This window comes from Lucilia cuprina, chromosome 2 (genome assembly GCF_022045245.1).
Source record: "Lucilia cuprina isolate Lc7/37 chromosome 2, ASM2204524v1, whole genome shotgun sequence".
Classification (NCBI taxonomy): Eukaryota; Metazoa; Arthropoda; class Insecta; order Diptera; family Calliphoridae; genus Lucilia; species Lucilia cuprina.
The window spans coordinates 47,108,785-47,125,529 of NC_060950.1; the positions used below are offsets into that span (position 1 = coordinate 47,108,785).

The 16,745-nt window shown below is 29.3% G+C and overlaps 1 protein-coding gene across 1 annotated transcript in view; it reads right to left on the reverse strand.

Annotated features, from left to right (window-relative positions):
* LOC111688633 (cyclin-dependent kinase 5 activator 1) overlaps positions 1-16,745 on the reverse strand; it is a 173,955-nt gene that overhangs the window by 49,687 nt on the left and 107,523 nt on the right. Inside the window, exon 4 of the mRNA XM_046945155.1 lies at positions 5,706-5,911. Within this exon, the coding sequence (XP_046801111.1) occupies positions 5,706-5,911 (206 nt within the window). The remainder of the gene's footprint in view (positions 1-5,705; positions 5,912-16,745) is intronic.

Consider the following 16,745-nt stretch of genomic DNA (forward strand, 5'->3'; position numbering starts at 1 on the left):
CCCCATACAAACTCCCCTTCAGAAAATGACATAAAGGTCAAAATTCACTTACAAACACTAATGACACTTTTAAATTCTACATAAATAATATTGAAGTAGACTTAACTCCCCATACCAACATTTTTAAGGATAGGGCCATATTTTGCCCTATTCCCCTTTGAGCCTTTTCTTTTTTGCCAAAGAAAAAATAAATTAATATTCCGAAATAATGTTAAAAAACAAATCAAATGCTTTATTTTTTTAAACAATCCCCATTTTTAACACACATACTGACTGGTGAAGGGTATCATATGGACGGCTTAAAGTATGCCGATCGATTCAGAATCATTTTTTGAGTCGATTAAGACATGTCCGTCCGTCCGTCATGTAAACCTTGTGCGCAAGGTACAGGCCGCAATTTTCAATATAATTAAATTTGGACCAAGCATGTTTTTTGGCACAATGACAAAGACTATTGAAAATGGTTGAAATCGGTCAACTATGGACCGATCCTCACTAAATTTGGTAGATAGACTTTGGCTCGTATAAAACTGATGTGTGTTGAATTTCATTGCTTTACTTGTATTTATAAGCCAGTAATGTTATGTCATTTATCATAACAGTTTGTAGACTGACTTTGGTTCATATTAAATTTGTATACTTTGAATATCATCAATTCGAACATATTTGAACATGATTTAAATACTTATCTTTATTCGATTAGTTTCATTAGGAAAATATGTTTGTAATGAAAACAAAAAATGATGTTTTTTGCATTTTTTCTAAGTATTTAGATTTCAGTTTAAAAATGTATATAGTGTGCTTGGGTAAAATATTTAAGAAACTGTTATCATTTCACGATTACGTTCTTACCATAAGCATATAGGTAATAAATTTGATATAATAAGACATACGCATGTGCGTTGTGTTTTACATATGCGTAAAACAACCCTTAATTCTAGCACATGTGTTTAAAACATGTATTCTTTGTTAGTTTTAAGATTTTTGTTATAAGTTCCTAAGTTTTTAGTTTTATAAATAAATTTAGTGTTTAACAAGATTCGTACGAGTGCTTTACAACCACTTGCGGAATTTTAATATTCAACAGTAAATTTATCAATTATCAATTTTTATCGATTATAAACCGATCCTCACTAAATTTGGTAGATAGACTTTGGCTCGTATAAAACTGATGTGTGTCGAATTGCATCGCTTTACTTGTATTTATAAGCCAGTAATAAAGAAGGGGATTATATGAGGGACATGGCTAATTACGGACTGATCCACAAAAAATTTTATATATAGATTTTGGCTCGTAAGACACTTACTTATATCAAATTTCATTGCTATACACGTATAGGAGGTAGGGTCAATTATGGAACGATCCTCATAAAATTTGTTAGGGAGATTTTGGCTCATATAAAATTTATTTACGTCGAATTTCATCGCTATACTCGTACTTTTATAACAGATATGCACGTTAAAGCTGTCCGTTCGGGACAAACAAACAGACGAACGGACATGGCTAGATTGTCTTAGAATTTAATATGGACGCAGAATATGTATACTTTTGTGAGTCTGTGACCAATATTTCGTAGTGTTACAAACGGAATGACAATATAATATACCCCCCATCTTTTTTGATGATCTGTATAACATTTGTTTATAACCGTTTAATTTGCACCAAAAAGTTTTATAGGGATTTTAAATTGTACAAAATCTTGTGACTCTGACTCTGTAAGTTCTTAACTGAGAGTACGATTTAAAAATTAATAAATAAAAATTTCAAAGCATGACCTCTATGTCCACCATCTGTGGTTATAGAGGGTATATATATATAACTTTGTCAATAAGTGTGTAACACCAACAAATATTTATCTGAGACCCAACAAAGTATATATATATTTTGGGTCCTTATCAAATTCCGTCCGTTTGTGTAAAACACGCTTTCGTAAAAACTAAGCTAAAAAATTAATATAAAAAATTAAATTGTAACAAAAACCAAATACAAGTAAAATTTTTACTCAAACTACTTACACGTTATCTAGAAACAACAAAAAAAAAATTAGTATTAATTTATAGTCGGACATTGCCAATCATATGATAACCTACACCAGTCAGTATGTTACAAATTGTGTATTTTTTATATAAAGCATTTAATTTGTTGTATTGTTTTTTGTTTCATTTTATTTATTCTTTATTGAATCTTTCTTATGTAGAAATTTACAATAAGTATTAAAATCTTAACCTAAATTATAACTAACGTTGTTATTGTCAATGCAATTTCAACCAAAGTTTTCGATAATTTGATTATCTGGCAAAATCCAATGTTTCCGTTCTTCTCAGTCGTCTATGACCCTCAAATGACAGCAAGGGGATTTGGGTGATCTATTAGTTTTGACAAGTAGGTTAAACAAGGGAATTTGATCTTCTCGCGTATTAAGGGGACATTGAGATCCCTATGAATATTACTATTGCGAATGTACCACGGAGCACCTGTTATTGACCTTAACAGTGCTGACTGCTTTCTTTGTAATTTTTCAACATTAGATGAGGAGGCTGTTCCCCATAGTTGAATGCCGTATAGCCATATCGGTTTTATAACTGTTTTGTACAAAAGCACTTTGTATTCCAAGTTTAGAGCTGACCGTGGTCGAATTAGCCAGTACATTTGAGCTGACTGTAATTTCATTTGTGTAACCTTGGCTTCAATGTGGTGAGTACATGTTAAGCGGCGATCAAGTTGGATACCAAGATATCTCACATGGCTTTGTTCAGGAATTTTTTTTATTTGTTCAATTCACAATCGATGTTGTAGCGTTGTATCTACTAAAGTGTAGTAACAGTGATTGTAAACAGATTTTTGTAGCAAGTCATAAGTTTATGTTCACAATAAAAAAAAAAAACAATCAAATTAAACAATGTCAAAAGTAAAAAAAAAACAAATAATATTAAACTAATTAAACGAGCAAAATAAACCAAATTAATTTCTTTTTATTTAAATTGTATTATTCTCATTATTTCACATTTTAAACTAATATATATTTTTTAATAAAATTTTTGTTTGTAATTTCTAAATCGATTGAATTTTTTATTTATATGCTGAAATAAACAATTGGCAACACTGAATTTTCTTACGACATTCGAAAAACATATGAAAAATTGTCGTAAGAGTTGTATAGAACTTTTGCATAAAAAATACCAACAACATTGTTATGACTATTGTAGCAGCTGTTGTATGTCAGCTACAACATCGATTGTGAATTGAACAATTGTTTATCTGTACGGGAGGACAATTTTCTCGTCTTAAAGTAAATGTAACGTGAGTACATTTTGTTGCATTGACCTTTATTTTCAATTTGTCCAGCCACTTTTCCAATTCGCCGAAAGCTTGAGAAATATCTATGAATAATGCTGAGCAATATTGTTTGCTCTCGAAGGCCTTCCGAATAAGAGTAGTTATTCGATGTACCTGTTCGATGGTGCTGTGCTTTCTTCTGAAACCAAACTAATGGTCAGGAATAATGCAATTATCGTTAAGGTGTAGTATAAGGCTTTCAAGCAATAACTTTTCAAAAAGTTTTCAGAATATAGACAACAGGCTAATGGGACGGTATGATGTCACTTTTCCCGGTTTTGGTATCATAACAATTTCGGATACTTTCCATGAGGTAGGAAAATATCCAATACGTAGCATTGAGTTAAAGATGAACAAAATAATTCTCAGTGCTGAATTGGGCAGGTTATCATCGTGGTAGTAATTTTATATATACCAGGTGATTTTTCTGCCTTTAGACCTTTGATTGTCGTCTTCACGGTAGAGAACCGGAATTTTATTGGGCGTGGAACCACATTATTTATAATGTTAGCACTAATAGAAGTATCTGTATCATTTTCAGTAAACACATTCTCCAAGTGATTGGCGAATGCTTCAAGGTTTTCTGACGTATTTTTTGCCCATTGATCATTGCATATCTTTAAAAGCTTTCCAGAGACTATATTCTGTTTTCTTAGTAGGGTCTAAGTTTTTGAGATAATTTCTCAGATTAGATTCCTTATTATTTTTTAAGGCGATGTGAAGTCTTCTTTGGCACTGATTAAGTTTAACCTTTATGTTTGGAGACCGCGATTGTTGCCATTGATGCCTGAGTGTTCTCTTTTCTTTAATTAGAGACTCAATGTTCCTAGGACATTTCGAATTTTTGTAGTATCCCAAGGTGACTGGGGGTGTAGAAACTTTGACAGCATCTTGTAAGATATCCGTAAATATATCGACAGCGGATTGTATTTCATGGTCATTTTTCACTGAAATGTTTTGTGGCAAGTGTGACATACATTTTATACTTTAACCAGTTCGTCATCTTGTTAGGGAAACAAGAACAATAGTTTTCCAATTTATTTGGGGTTTCTAAAAACGTTAAAACTGTATGCGTGTGGTCTGACGAGAGGTCCAGTGAAGGGATCACTGAAATAAATTCTCGTTTTATGTTTTTGATTACAGCAAAGTCAATTAGATCGGGAATCTTATTGAGGTCTGTAGGCCAATAGGTAGGCTGGCCACTAGATATGGCGTCTAGTCTGTTATGCGATATTGCTTCTAGCAATTGTCTGCATTTAGGAGTAATGAGGCGAGAGCCCCAAAATGTATGTTTTGCATTATAATCACCAGCTGCTATGAATCTTGGTCCAAGAGTTTTGAAGTAATCGAGAAACTGCTCTCAATTAATATTGAAGATATTGTAACTCTACTATCAGGTATATTTATAGAGGTGGCCTGGATAGGGTCCTTTTTGTATTCTGGCATTGGGAAATGTCTAATTTTGTTTTATTGTGAAATTTTTTGCTTATTGTTGACAAAAAAGCGATTTTTTACAAGAGGGTTCATAGGGACGAAGGGGTAAATATGGACCTATCCTTATAAATTTTGGTAGATGAATTTACGTCTACTTCAAAGTCATTTATGTAGATTTTGATCGTTTTATTAGTAATTATAAGTTATTTTTGACCTTCAAGTCATTTTCTGAAGGGGAGTTTGTATGAGGGCTATGGTCAAATGAGGCCCGATCTATCATTTATTGTTCTATTAAACTAATTTTTGCTGATTTTTGTTGACATTATAAAACATTTAACGTAATTGTGAGCCTAAAGGCCCGATTCGTGGGGTACGGTTGTATGGGCGCTATGAGAAATAATGGACCGATTTCAACCATTTTCAATAGCGATCGTCCTTGAAGCAAAAAAAATTATCTTGAAAATTGCGACCTGTAGCGTGCACACAAGGTTTACATAGACACACAGGCAGACAGATGGACATAGCTAAATCGACTCAGAAAGGTGGGTCTAGGACCAATATTTTTGGGTGTTACAAACTTCAGAACAAACGCATAATATCCTCTCCATTATAGTGGTGTAGGTTATAATAAAAAAATTAAAATAAAATTAAAATTTTAAAAAAATTAAAAAAAAAATGGGAAGAGTGAAAAAATAACTATCTGAACTCTTTTGGGTATTTTTTTGCTAGGACCAATAGGTGAGAAAAATGAGAAAATTGGCGAACTTGCAATAATTTGCGTTGCATCTCCCATATGTAAAAATTTGTATTTTAGTTAAAATATTCAAAAGATTAACAAAATACGAGGCATTTTAATTCAGGTTCATAGATTTTTTAAAAAATCTTGATTTTGCTTATTAATGCTTGCTTATTAAAGTATTTGAAATAAACGTACCTGTCCCAAAATTTTTCCTTTGAGTCTTCTACAAGAAATGGTTTTAGTGGATAGCTAATTTCATTTCCCATATACGAATATGATAAGTATAGACATGTCAGAACTGCAGCTTGTAGATCAGATTCTTTTGTTTCCTCACCATTGACCAATTCTCGAACAAGCATATAAACAAATACAACGTTAGCAGGATTAATAAAAGCAACGTCCTAAAAAAAATAATAAAAAATTTTATATAAATATTAATACTTTATTTTATTTCATTTTCAGTTGAATACGTTGGAATGAACTTTTTGATATAGATTCCTCAAATTATCTTTGCTGGAAAATAAAAACAATTATATTTTTTAATCACTTATTGTTTTAAGTTTGTGAATACTTATACCCTACACCACTTTAGTGGAGGGTTTTTGCTGATGTGTGTAACATACAAAAATATTCATCCTATACCCATCTAAAAGTATGCCAATCGACTTAGAATAATTTTCTAAGTCGATTAAGCGCAAGGTACAGGTCGCAATTTTCAAGATGATTGGATGAAATTTGTCTCACACTCTATTTTTTGGCCCAAGGACGAAATTAAAAATAGATAATATCGGACCATTATTTCGCCCAGCCCCCATACAACCGTACCCCCCGAATAGGGCCTTTAGGATCATAATTAAGTTCTATTCTATTACACCGTCCAACACCATTTTTCACACACGAACCAAACCACATACATACGAAAGCACATAATTTATATGGTATAACTGCGTACTCAGTTATTCATTTTCTGATCGTTTGTCCTTTCAAAAGGACTTTAAAATTTGAGGTGCATACAATTTTCAAAAATATTTATAAAATATTTTAAGCCACCCTATTATAACAATATGGGTATCAAACTAAAGAGGACAATTGCAGCATTTTTATCTCGTATTTGGTTTTATATTTTAAGAATAAAAAGATGTAAAAAATATCCTTATGAAAGTTTATCCTTGAAATTTTATACGAAATTGTTCAACAAAAAATATTCATAATAAAGACATTAGAATGGAGTACAAAAGTCTGAAATTTGGTCTTCATAGCTCCATTTGTTTAATTTTTATAATATTTTTTAAATATCTCAATAAATTAATTAATAAAATTTTCCCCTCTAAAAATTTCAAAGTCCATTTTTTGTTAAAATATTATGTAGAAAAATTAGAAATTAGTTATTGTGGAACCGAGTTTCTTTATCTCTATGATAAAAAGTAAAAAAAGTGGAAACTTTGAAGAATATGAAAGGATAACAATCGATTAAGGATATATTGCATGTTAAAACTCCTTTCTTGGAAATTATATTTCCCTTTTTAATTTAACACAATTATTCCGAACTCTATTCTAAATTCTATATATCTTTTAAAAATATCTTTGACATCCCAATAATGTTATCAAAGTAGTTTATTATATAGTTTTTATTAAAAAATACAACAGTATATCATGTGCAATTAGTAAACCACGATATAAATAAATATTTATGTATATCGTGGTTTTATTTTAGCAAATAAAATATTTATGTTGAATTTTATTTCAATTGCGACATATTGAAGAAAAACTAATTTTCTGAATGTGGGCTAGAGTCAAATAGAGATTAAAGGCCTGCACAAGACAACAATAATGCGACAATTTGTTAAACAAATAACGTGTGCGCCATCATAAGCAGGCCTTTAATATGTATATTATAAAATTAAGAGGAGAGATTTATGTCTACATATATAGACGTTTTTTATGTAGCTTTTCATCGTGATATTAATGTTTATATTAATTATATTATATTTTACATTTATATTAATATTGCGCTTATCATATTATCCTGAAGTGGATTTTAGAATTCGGAACATGCATGTTTTAATCACTAAATCGTCATAATCATACGAAATAAAATTTTATATATTTTAAGACATATTATCTCAACCACCGGTTATGTTTATTTTGTCTGAAACTGTCAATTTAACGTTAGGATAAAAAATTAACAGACATTGGGATAATGAGGGTAGGTAATTGGTATAAATAATAAATTAAATTAAACAAAATATTCTCAACAAAAATTTTTAATTTGAATACATCTTAACTTTTATTTTTTTTACAAAGAACTAATAATGATAAAGACATGAAATTTGGGAGTCTGCAACTCCATATTTGTAAATATAACATATATTTTTTTCTAAAAAAACTGACTATAAAAAATAAGGATATTAAAGGATAAAAATTTAAAAGGACATTTTTTTAGTTTTCTTATTCTAACATTTTAAAACTATTTTATTTGTAAAAATACTGTTATTCTCCTCTTTCAATCGATACCTATATTGACCTACTAGACCAAACCAAATTTAAGCTAAATATAATTATACCTACTCTTCCTTTTAAACTTTAAAGTCCTTTTAAACGATCAGAAAATAAAAAACCAAAAATGTAGTTTAACTATATCAAGTATGTAGTTTCCAACGTATAGGATCTTGCTCATGTGTGCAACAATTTTTCCCAATTTGTTGTACGGTGTTATATCAACAAAAGTCGGCAAAACTTAGCTTTATAGAAATTTTAATGACATTACCGATTTTTGTAATGATCAGGCCTCATTTGACCCTGCCCCATACAAATTCCCTTCAGAAAATGATTTGAAGGTTAACACTCATATATAAACACTAATAACATTTTTATATTCTAAACTAGCTATACCCAGTATGCTTTGCTGCCCTAAAAGCAAAATAAATTAAAAATCTTCTTAATAATTTTGAAGATTCTAACTGTAATGTTTTCAAGAGATTCATTTTTTTCCGAACGTTAATTAACATTATGACAAATTAAAAAAAATCTAATATTTTCCCAGATATACGAAATTTTGTATTTAATTCATATAGGGGGTGCCAAGACCCCATTGAAAGTCCGCCCGTTATTCTCTAAATGTTCACATTAATGTCAAAGTTTCTCAATTAATATTTGAAGATTGTAGCTCTAATAGTTTCTCATATATAATAATTCTCCTATTTAATTATATGAGGGCTACAAGCTCCCCATATATATATATATATAATATATATATATATATATATATATATATATATATATATTATATATATATATATTATATATATATATTATATATATATATATATATATATATATATATTATATATATAATATATATATTGCAAAAAAAAACAAAAATTTTAAATCTTGAGTTACAAAATATTTTTTTTGATAGACATATTAGACAAAATATTTTTTTTTATAGACATCCCACTCGCATCCCACTAAGCGACCAAAAAGGTTTTAAAGGAAAAGACCTAAGCTTTCTTTTGAGAAAAAAATTAATAAGAAAAGAGTCCATTTTGGAAAAAAAAAGTCAAAAAAGTTTTTGATTTTTCAAAAAAAAGTAAAATTGTATGTCTTGAGTTACAAAATATATTTTTTTATAGATATCCCACTCGCATCCCACTAAGCGACAAAAAGGGTGTTAAAGGAAAACACATAAGCTTTCTTCTGAGCAAAAAATTTAAAAAATCGGTCCATTTTTTTAAAAAAAGGTCAACAAAGTTTTTGATTTTGCAAAAAATTCAAACATTTTAAATCTTGAGTTACAAAATATTTAACTTAAGCTTTCTTAAAAAAAATTAAATAAAAAGGGCCCATTTTGAAAAAAAGTCAAACAAGTTTTTGATTAAAAAAAAATAAAAAATATTTTATTAAATTTTTTTCGAAAGATTGCATAAATATCTAACTAAACTATTTGGGACACATTTTGCTAAGAACAATAGGTAATAAGTTACATGGATGAGAAAAAACACCTGCATGGCAAAAATGTCAAATTTTGACCGCCTCTAACTTAGAAAGATTACGAGCGATCTTGTTGAAAATCCATGTTTTTCACATGCTTTACGTTGCATGTTCTCGAGTAGGAAACTCCTCAGATTTATATGTACACGAACCAAATGGAAAAACAAAAATATATTGTGTATCCCAAAGCATTAGAATAAGAATTATTTTTTAAGAATAAAAGTATATATATTAAATTTTAGAATGAAAGAAATAAATAGAACATTAATGTATTATTTTAGAATTTAAATATATGAAATTATAATAAACCTTTAAAAAAAATTGCATAATCTAATAACTAAATAATTAAATATTGTAATTATTATGTTTTTAATTTCCAATGGGGTAGCGAAGCACACCAGGTATTAGCTAGTAAGAATATAAAATTTTTTTGTAATTACTTCACATGAGAGGCACCAAAATTTGGGACTATATCTGTTAACGTTTTCTAGATATACATATTTTAATAATTAGGTTTTAGTATTTACTTCATATGGTAGATGTCACGTATGCTGTTGCTGAACTCCCTATTTATGTCAAAAAAATTGTATTTATACAAATGTTACTTGTACAAAGTTTGTGGACTCTCTACGTGGCACATCGCTCATTTAAAATTTCAACATAAAACGTAGGAAGATATTGTGAAAATTTCAAGAAAATCAGTTTAGCCGTTTATTTCATTTTTAAATATATGAATAGAAGATATATAGCTATACCAATGTGCTTTGCTACCCTAAAAATAATATAAATAAAATACTCAGTTCATGATTTTGAAAATTTTAACTACAATAGTTTAATAGATTAACAATATATTACTTATGAGAGATGCCAAGCAAATTATTGCAAGTTTGTCAATTTCTATCTATCTATGAACAATTTTAATTATCTAACAGTTTTCAAGATATACGAAATTTTGTATATGTTTTGCCAAGCCCTCCATTGCAAATTAATTTCATAGATAGATAAAAATTGGCGAACTTGCAATAATTTGCCCGTTATCTTCTAAATGATCACATTAATGTCAAAGTTATTCATGTAAATTTTGAAGATTCTGCTCTAATAGTTTCTTAGATATACGAATTTTTCTATTTTATTCATGTGGGGGCTTCAAGCTCGCCAGATAAAAGTCCGTCCTTTTTCCTCCAAAATGTTCAGATGAATATTAAAGTAATGTGCAAAATTTGAAGAATTTAGTTCTATTAGTTTCACAGTTAAACGAAATTTTGTATTTAATTCATATGAGAGGTGCCAAGTCCCACATTGGAAGTCCGCCCGTTATACTCTAAATATTCAGATGAATCTCGAAGTTCTTGAAATAAAATTTAACGATTCTTGCTTTAATAGTTTCTTGGATATACGAAATTTTCTATTTTATTCATATGGGGGCTCCAAGCTCCCCAGATGAAAGTCCACTCTTTTTCCTTAAAAACGTTCATATGAATATTAAAGTTCTTCGTAAAAAAATAAGAATTTAGTTGTATTAGTTTCCCAGATAAACAATTTTTTTTAGTTATTTGTGCAAACTCTTTTTCCTTAAAAACGTTCATATGAATATTAAAGTTCTTCGTAAAAAAATAAGAATTTAGTTGTATTAGTTTCCCAGATAAACAAATTTTTTTAGTTATTTGTGCAAACTTTTAAGATTCTAACTTTAATAGATTGCAAGATATACGAATTTTTGTATTTAATTAATATGGGAGGTGCCGCTCCCCTCATGGACAGTCCGACCATTTATTACACAAAATGTTTACTTGGATGTTAAAATTATTCGTACAAAAAATTTAAGATTCTAACTGTAAGAGTTTCCAAGATAAACGAATTTTTGTATTTAATAAATATGGGAGGTGCCGCTCCCCTAATGGATAGTCCACCAATTTATTACCCAAAATGTTTACATGGATTTTAAAGTATTCGTGCAAAAATTTAATATTCTTAGTTTCCAAGATAAACGATTTTTTGTATTTAATTTATATGGGGGTGCCACGTCCCCTAATACTAATTCGCCCACTTTTTGTCCTTACTAATTATATTGATACTAAAGTTGCTCCGACAAAATTTGAAGACTCTAACTATTATATTATCTCAGATATACTAATTTAATATTTTCTTATTATGAGCGTGGCTATTCGCCCACTTGAAAATGCAAAATAAAAAGTAGCCAATTACCTATTCCAGACATACAGGAATACGATGTGAAAATTTCAAGGAAATCGGTTCAGCCGTTTAGTAGTCTATAACGTTCAAACATACAAACATATGAACAAACAAAAACACATTCATTTTTATATATATACTAGCTTATACCCGGTATGCTTCGCTACCCCTATCGAAATTAAATACATAATCAAAAAAATTATTTATTTAGTTACTAAATTATAAAATTTTATTATATGTTTATTATAATTTCTTAAAGAATAATTCTTATTCTAATGCCTTTGGATATACAATATTTTTTAACCCTCTAGTATAAATAAATAACCCACTTAACGATTTTGAAAATTCTAAGCACAATAGTTTTCCAGATTAACAATATGTTACATATGAGAGATACCAAGCCAATTCTGTCTATCGATGAAAATTTTGAATTATCTAACAGTTTTCAAGATATACGAAATTTTGTATTTAATTCATATATGTGGTGCCAACCCCCCACTCTAATAGTTTCCTAGATAACTATTTTTATACCCTTCACCTTCGTGAGAAGGGTATATATAAGTTTGTCATTTCGTTTGCAATTTCTATAATATTATTTTCCGACCCTATAAAGTATAGATAGCGGAGTCGATTAAGCCATGTCCCTCTGTCTGTCTGTCTGTCTGTCTGTCTGTCTGTCTGTCTGTCTGTCTGTCTGTCTGTCTGTTGAAATCAGTTTTTAGAGGACCCCAGATATCGGCGAGATCCGAATCTTCAATAATTCTATTAGACATGCTTTCGAGAAGATCGCTATTTAAAATCAGCAAAATCGGTCGGTAAATAACGGAGATATGAGCAAAAATCCGAGACAACCTCTGAAAATTTCATAAAAAATTGTTATAAAAGCAACAACAACACTACTAAAATACACAGCAAAAAAATATGATTTGCATTTTTTGTTAAAAAAATAATTTTCCCTTTTGTTTTGCAAATATATTTTTTAATGAATAGAAAAAAGTATTTAAAACGTTTTCAATTATATGAGAGTAGATTGTGAGTTATTGCACAATAATTTTTATGCGAATAAAGTAAGTTTGAAATTTAAAACTAACACAAATTTTTTCCAAGTACTTTTTAAAACTATTTTTTTACGATAAACAAAATCTACGTCTCGTCAATGTTTACCAGCAATGAATACGAAAGTGTTGTTGTTTTACTCTTGCTTGTATACTGTTAAGAACAACAACAACGTATTGCTAGTATTAAGCGCATATAAGTGTATAGAAAACACACTGTCTATAGCTAAGCGCATTTACAAAAACAAAAGAGTACCAAGCGCATAGGGCTTGAGCACCCTTAGTTTAAATGCTGTTGGCGTCATTGCGTTGTTATTTTTGTTTTTCTGTGTTTTTCGTTATGTATGTTTAGATGTCTGTTGGTTTAGATGCCTTGTGTATTTTGTGTTTTATTTCATTTAGCGTTGTTGTTCTTTTTGTTTAGCTTTTGATGTAATAATGTAGTCGGGAAAAAATTTAATATTTATAAAAGATGTTTAAGATGTGAAGGGTATATAAGATTCGGCACAGCCGAATATAGCACTCTTAGTTGTTTCTATTTAATTCATGTGGGGGCTTCAAGCTCCCCAGATTAAAGTCCGCCCTTTATCCTCAAAAGTTTAAGATGAATATTAATGTAATATATAAGCAAAATTTGATGAATCTAGTTCTATATTTTACTAGATAAACAATATTTTGTATTTTATTCATAGTCCCCATTTAAAGTTCGCTCGTTATACTCTAAATGATCAGATGAATGTAAAAATTCTTCAAGTGAAATTTAATGATTCTATCTCTAACAGTTTCTCAGATATACGAATTTTTTCATTTTATTCATATGGGTGCTGCAAACCCCCTCAAATGAAAGTTTGCTCTGAATATTAAAGTTCTTCGTGCAAAATTTTAAGAATTTAGTTGTATAAGATTTTAACTGTAATATTTTCCAATATAAACGAATTTTTGTTTTTAATTTATATGAAAGGTGCCACGCCCCCTAACGCCAGTCCTCTCACATTTTATCCAAAATAATCATATTGACACTAAAGTGGCTCCGACAAAATTTTAGGATTCTAACTGTTACATTATCTCAAGATAAACGAATTTTTGTATTTAATTTATATGGGAGGTGCCGCTCCCTTCCAATTTATTACTTAAAATATTTACATGAATGTTAAAGTTATTCATGCTAAATTTTAAAATTCTTACTGTAATAGTTTCCAAGATAAACGAATTATTGTATTTAATTTATATGGGAGGTGCCGCTCCCCTCATTGGTAGTCCACCAAAAGTGTACAGCATGCCATTAGCAAAAACATAGGGGTGAAAGAGAAGGATGTTCTCGGATAAAGCTCTAAGCTATCTCAGCCTTTAAATATAGGGTTCCGACTCTGAATCCTTAGATGATAATAACAACACCATTTTAGCAAATCCCGAAACGATAAAGTAGAGTAAAAGGTGAAACAGGTGAGTGTATCATAGCTAAATTACCTATTACTAAGAAAATACTATCTGGAGCACAGAGGAGGAAGTGGAACAAGATGCTTCAGGAAATCATAGTTAGTCAATCCAACGACACTCCAAAAGAAAAATCGGACTTTTTCACAAGTTCTGAGGCAAAGAGGATCAGGTCACCGGAAGAGTTGACAACTGAAAATAAACCTAAGAAGAACAAGTAAGAGTGCTATATTCGGCTGTGCCGAATCTTATATACCCTTTACCATAGGGGAATTTACACATCTTTTATAAATTTTAAATTTTTTCCCGACTACATTATTATTACATCAAAAGCTAAACAAAAAGCACAAGAACAACGCTAAACGAAATAAAAAACAAAATACACAAGGCATCTAAACCAACAGACATCTAAACATACATAACGAAAAACACAGAAAAACAAAAACAAAAATTACAACGCAATGACGCCAACAGCATCCAAACATACAAAAAAATACACAGCTGAATAAAACCAAATACATCTACACACACACGTGTACATCTTTTTCTAATATACAGTGTTGTTGTTGCTTTTTTAACAAAGCATGAAAAAATATGACATTTTTTGATGAAATTTTCAGAGGTTGTCTCGGATTTTTGCTCATATCTCCGTTATTTACCGACCGATTTTGCTGATTTTAAATAGCGATCTTCTCGGAAGCATGTCTAATAGAATTATTGAAGATTCGGATCTCGTCGATATCTGGGGTCCTCTTAAAACTGATTTCAACAGACAGACAGACGGACATGGCTTAATAGACTCCGCTATCTACAAGGATCCAGAATATATATACTTTATAGGGTCGGAAATTTATATTATAGAAATTACAAACGGAATGATAAACTTATATATACCCTTCTCACGAAGGTGAAGGGTATAACAAGTAAGAGTGTTATATTCGGCCAATCTTATGGATCGATACTTTTAAAATTTAGAATGATTTTTGTTCATAAAAAGTATTAGTCATTTATGTATCGATGCTTCTTAAATTTAGAACGATTTTTGTTTATACAAATATTGTTTATGTCGCATTTTTGAGCAAGTTATGAGCTTTAAAATAATTTTCTAATGATGAATAGGGGCATAGGGTACGGACTCATACAAACATGTTTATGTGAAATTTCATCGCTGTAGTCGTATTTGAGAGTTAGAGCTAGTAAAGAGCGTTACTGTCACTACTTGAGAGGGATCTATTTTCTGAAGGGTTAATTAAGGACCGATCCTTATAAAATTTGATAAAGATATTTTGGCTCGCACAAAACTTGTTCATGTAGAATTTTACTGGTGTACTCACACTTTTGAGTCATTAATAAGCCTTAAAGTCATTTTCTGAAGGGGAATTTATATGGGGACATGGTCAATTATGGCCCTATCCATATAACATTTTACAAAGATATTTAAGTTATAAGGATAGATCCTTATAAAATTTGATAGGGAGCTCGCACGAAAATTGTTTTATATGAAAATTGTTTATATTAAAAAACTATCTTAAAATTTATCTAATTTAACTTAAAATCTAATTAAATTATCTTAAACCTAATTTTATCTTAAATTACTTAAACTTTTCTAACTTAATTACATCTAATTTAACGTAAAACTTAAATTCTCTTAAATTTTATCTAATTTTTGATAATAATCTAACTTAATCTTAACTTAATTTAAATTTTTAACTTAATTTCAATTTAATTATCTTAATTTTATATAAAATTAAACTTAATTCTAACTTAAATTAACTTTAAAATTGTAATAACACTTATACACTAACCGCCTTATGCAAAAACGATTATTAAGTTAACAATGGTTGTTAAAACCTGTTTTTACATGGAAAAAGTGTGCAGTAAACCATTGTTAACTTTAATAATCGTTTTTGCATAAGGCCCTAACACTTTATACACCCTACACACATAAACACTAACATACATACATAAATACACTCAAAATAAAAATAAAAAAATGAGAATTTAAAATTCTAAATTAAATAATAAACAACCCAAATTCAGCATCACATCAGGCCTGTTGTCATCGTTGGATTATGTTTGGTAAGTTTTAAATTGTGTTTACTGTTCATTTAAATTCTCTATGTATTTAAGTGTTTTAAATTGAATATTTTTTTTGTTAATGTTAAAACAATTATGTTATTAACATAATATCTTAAAGTATTATGTTAACAACATTTGAAAGTAAACTTCAAATTTTTCATTGTTGAATATTTCAATTTAGAATACTTAAAAATAAAACAAACAAATTACACTACACAACAAAACAAATAATAAACTCTTATTATATTGTTTATTATAATTTTCTTAAATAAACATGTTGATTTTGAAATTTAATAATAAATATTAAGTTAAATTAAATTATGACAATTTAAATAACTTCATTTATTCCACGAAAGGTTAAAGAAATATGTAGTTAGGGAATCATTATAGGGCTATCTTGTGGATTATTTTTTTTATATAAGATAGTAAGGTTGGGAGGGTCAAGACAGAGAAGAAATACCACCATCTTCTCTTGACATTAAGT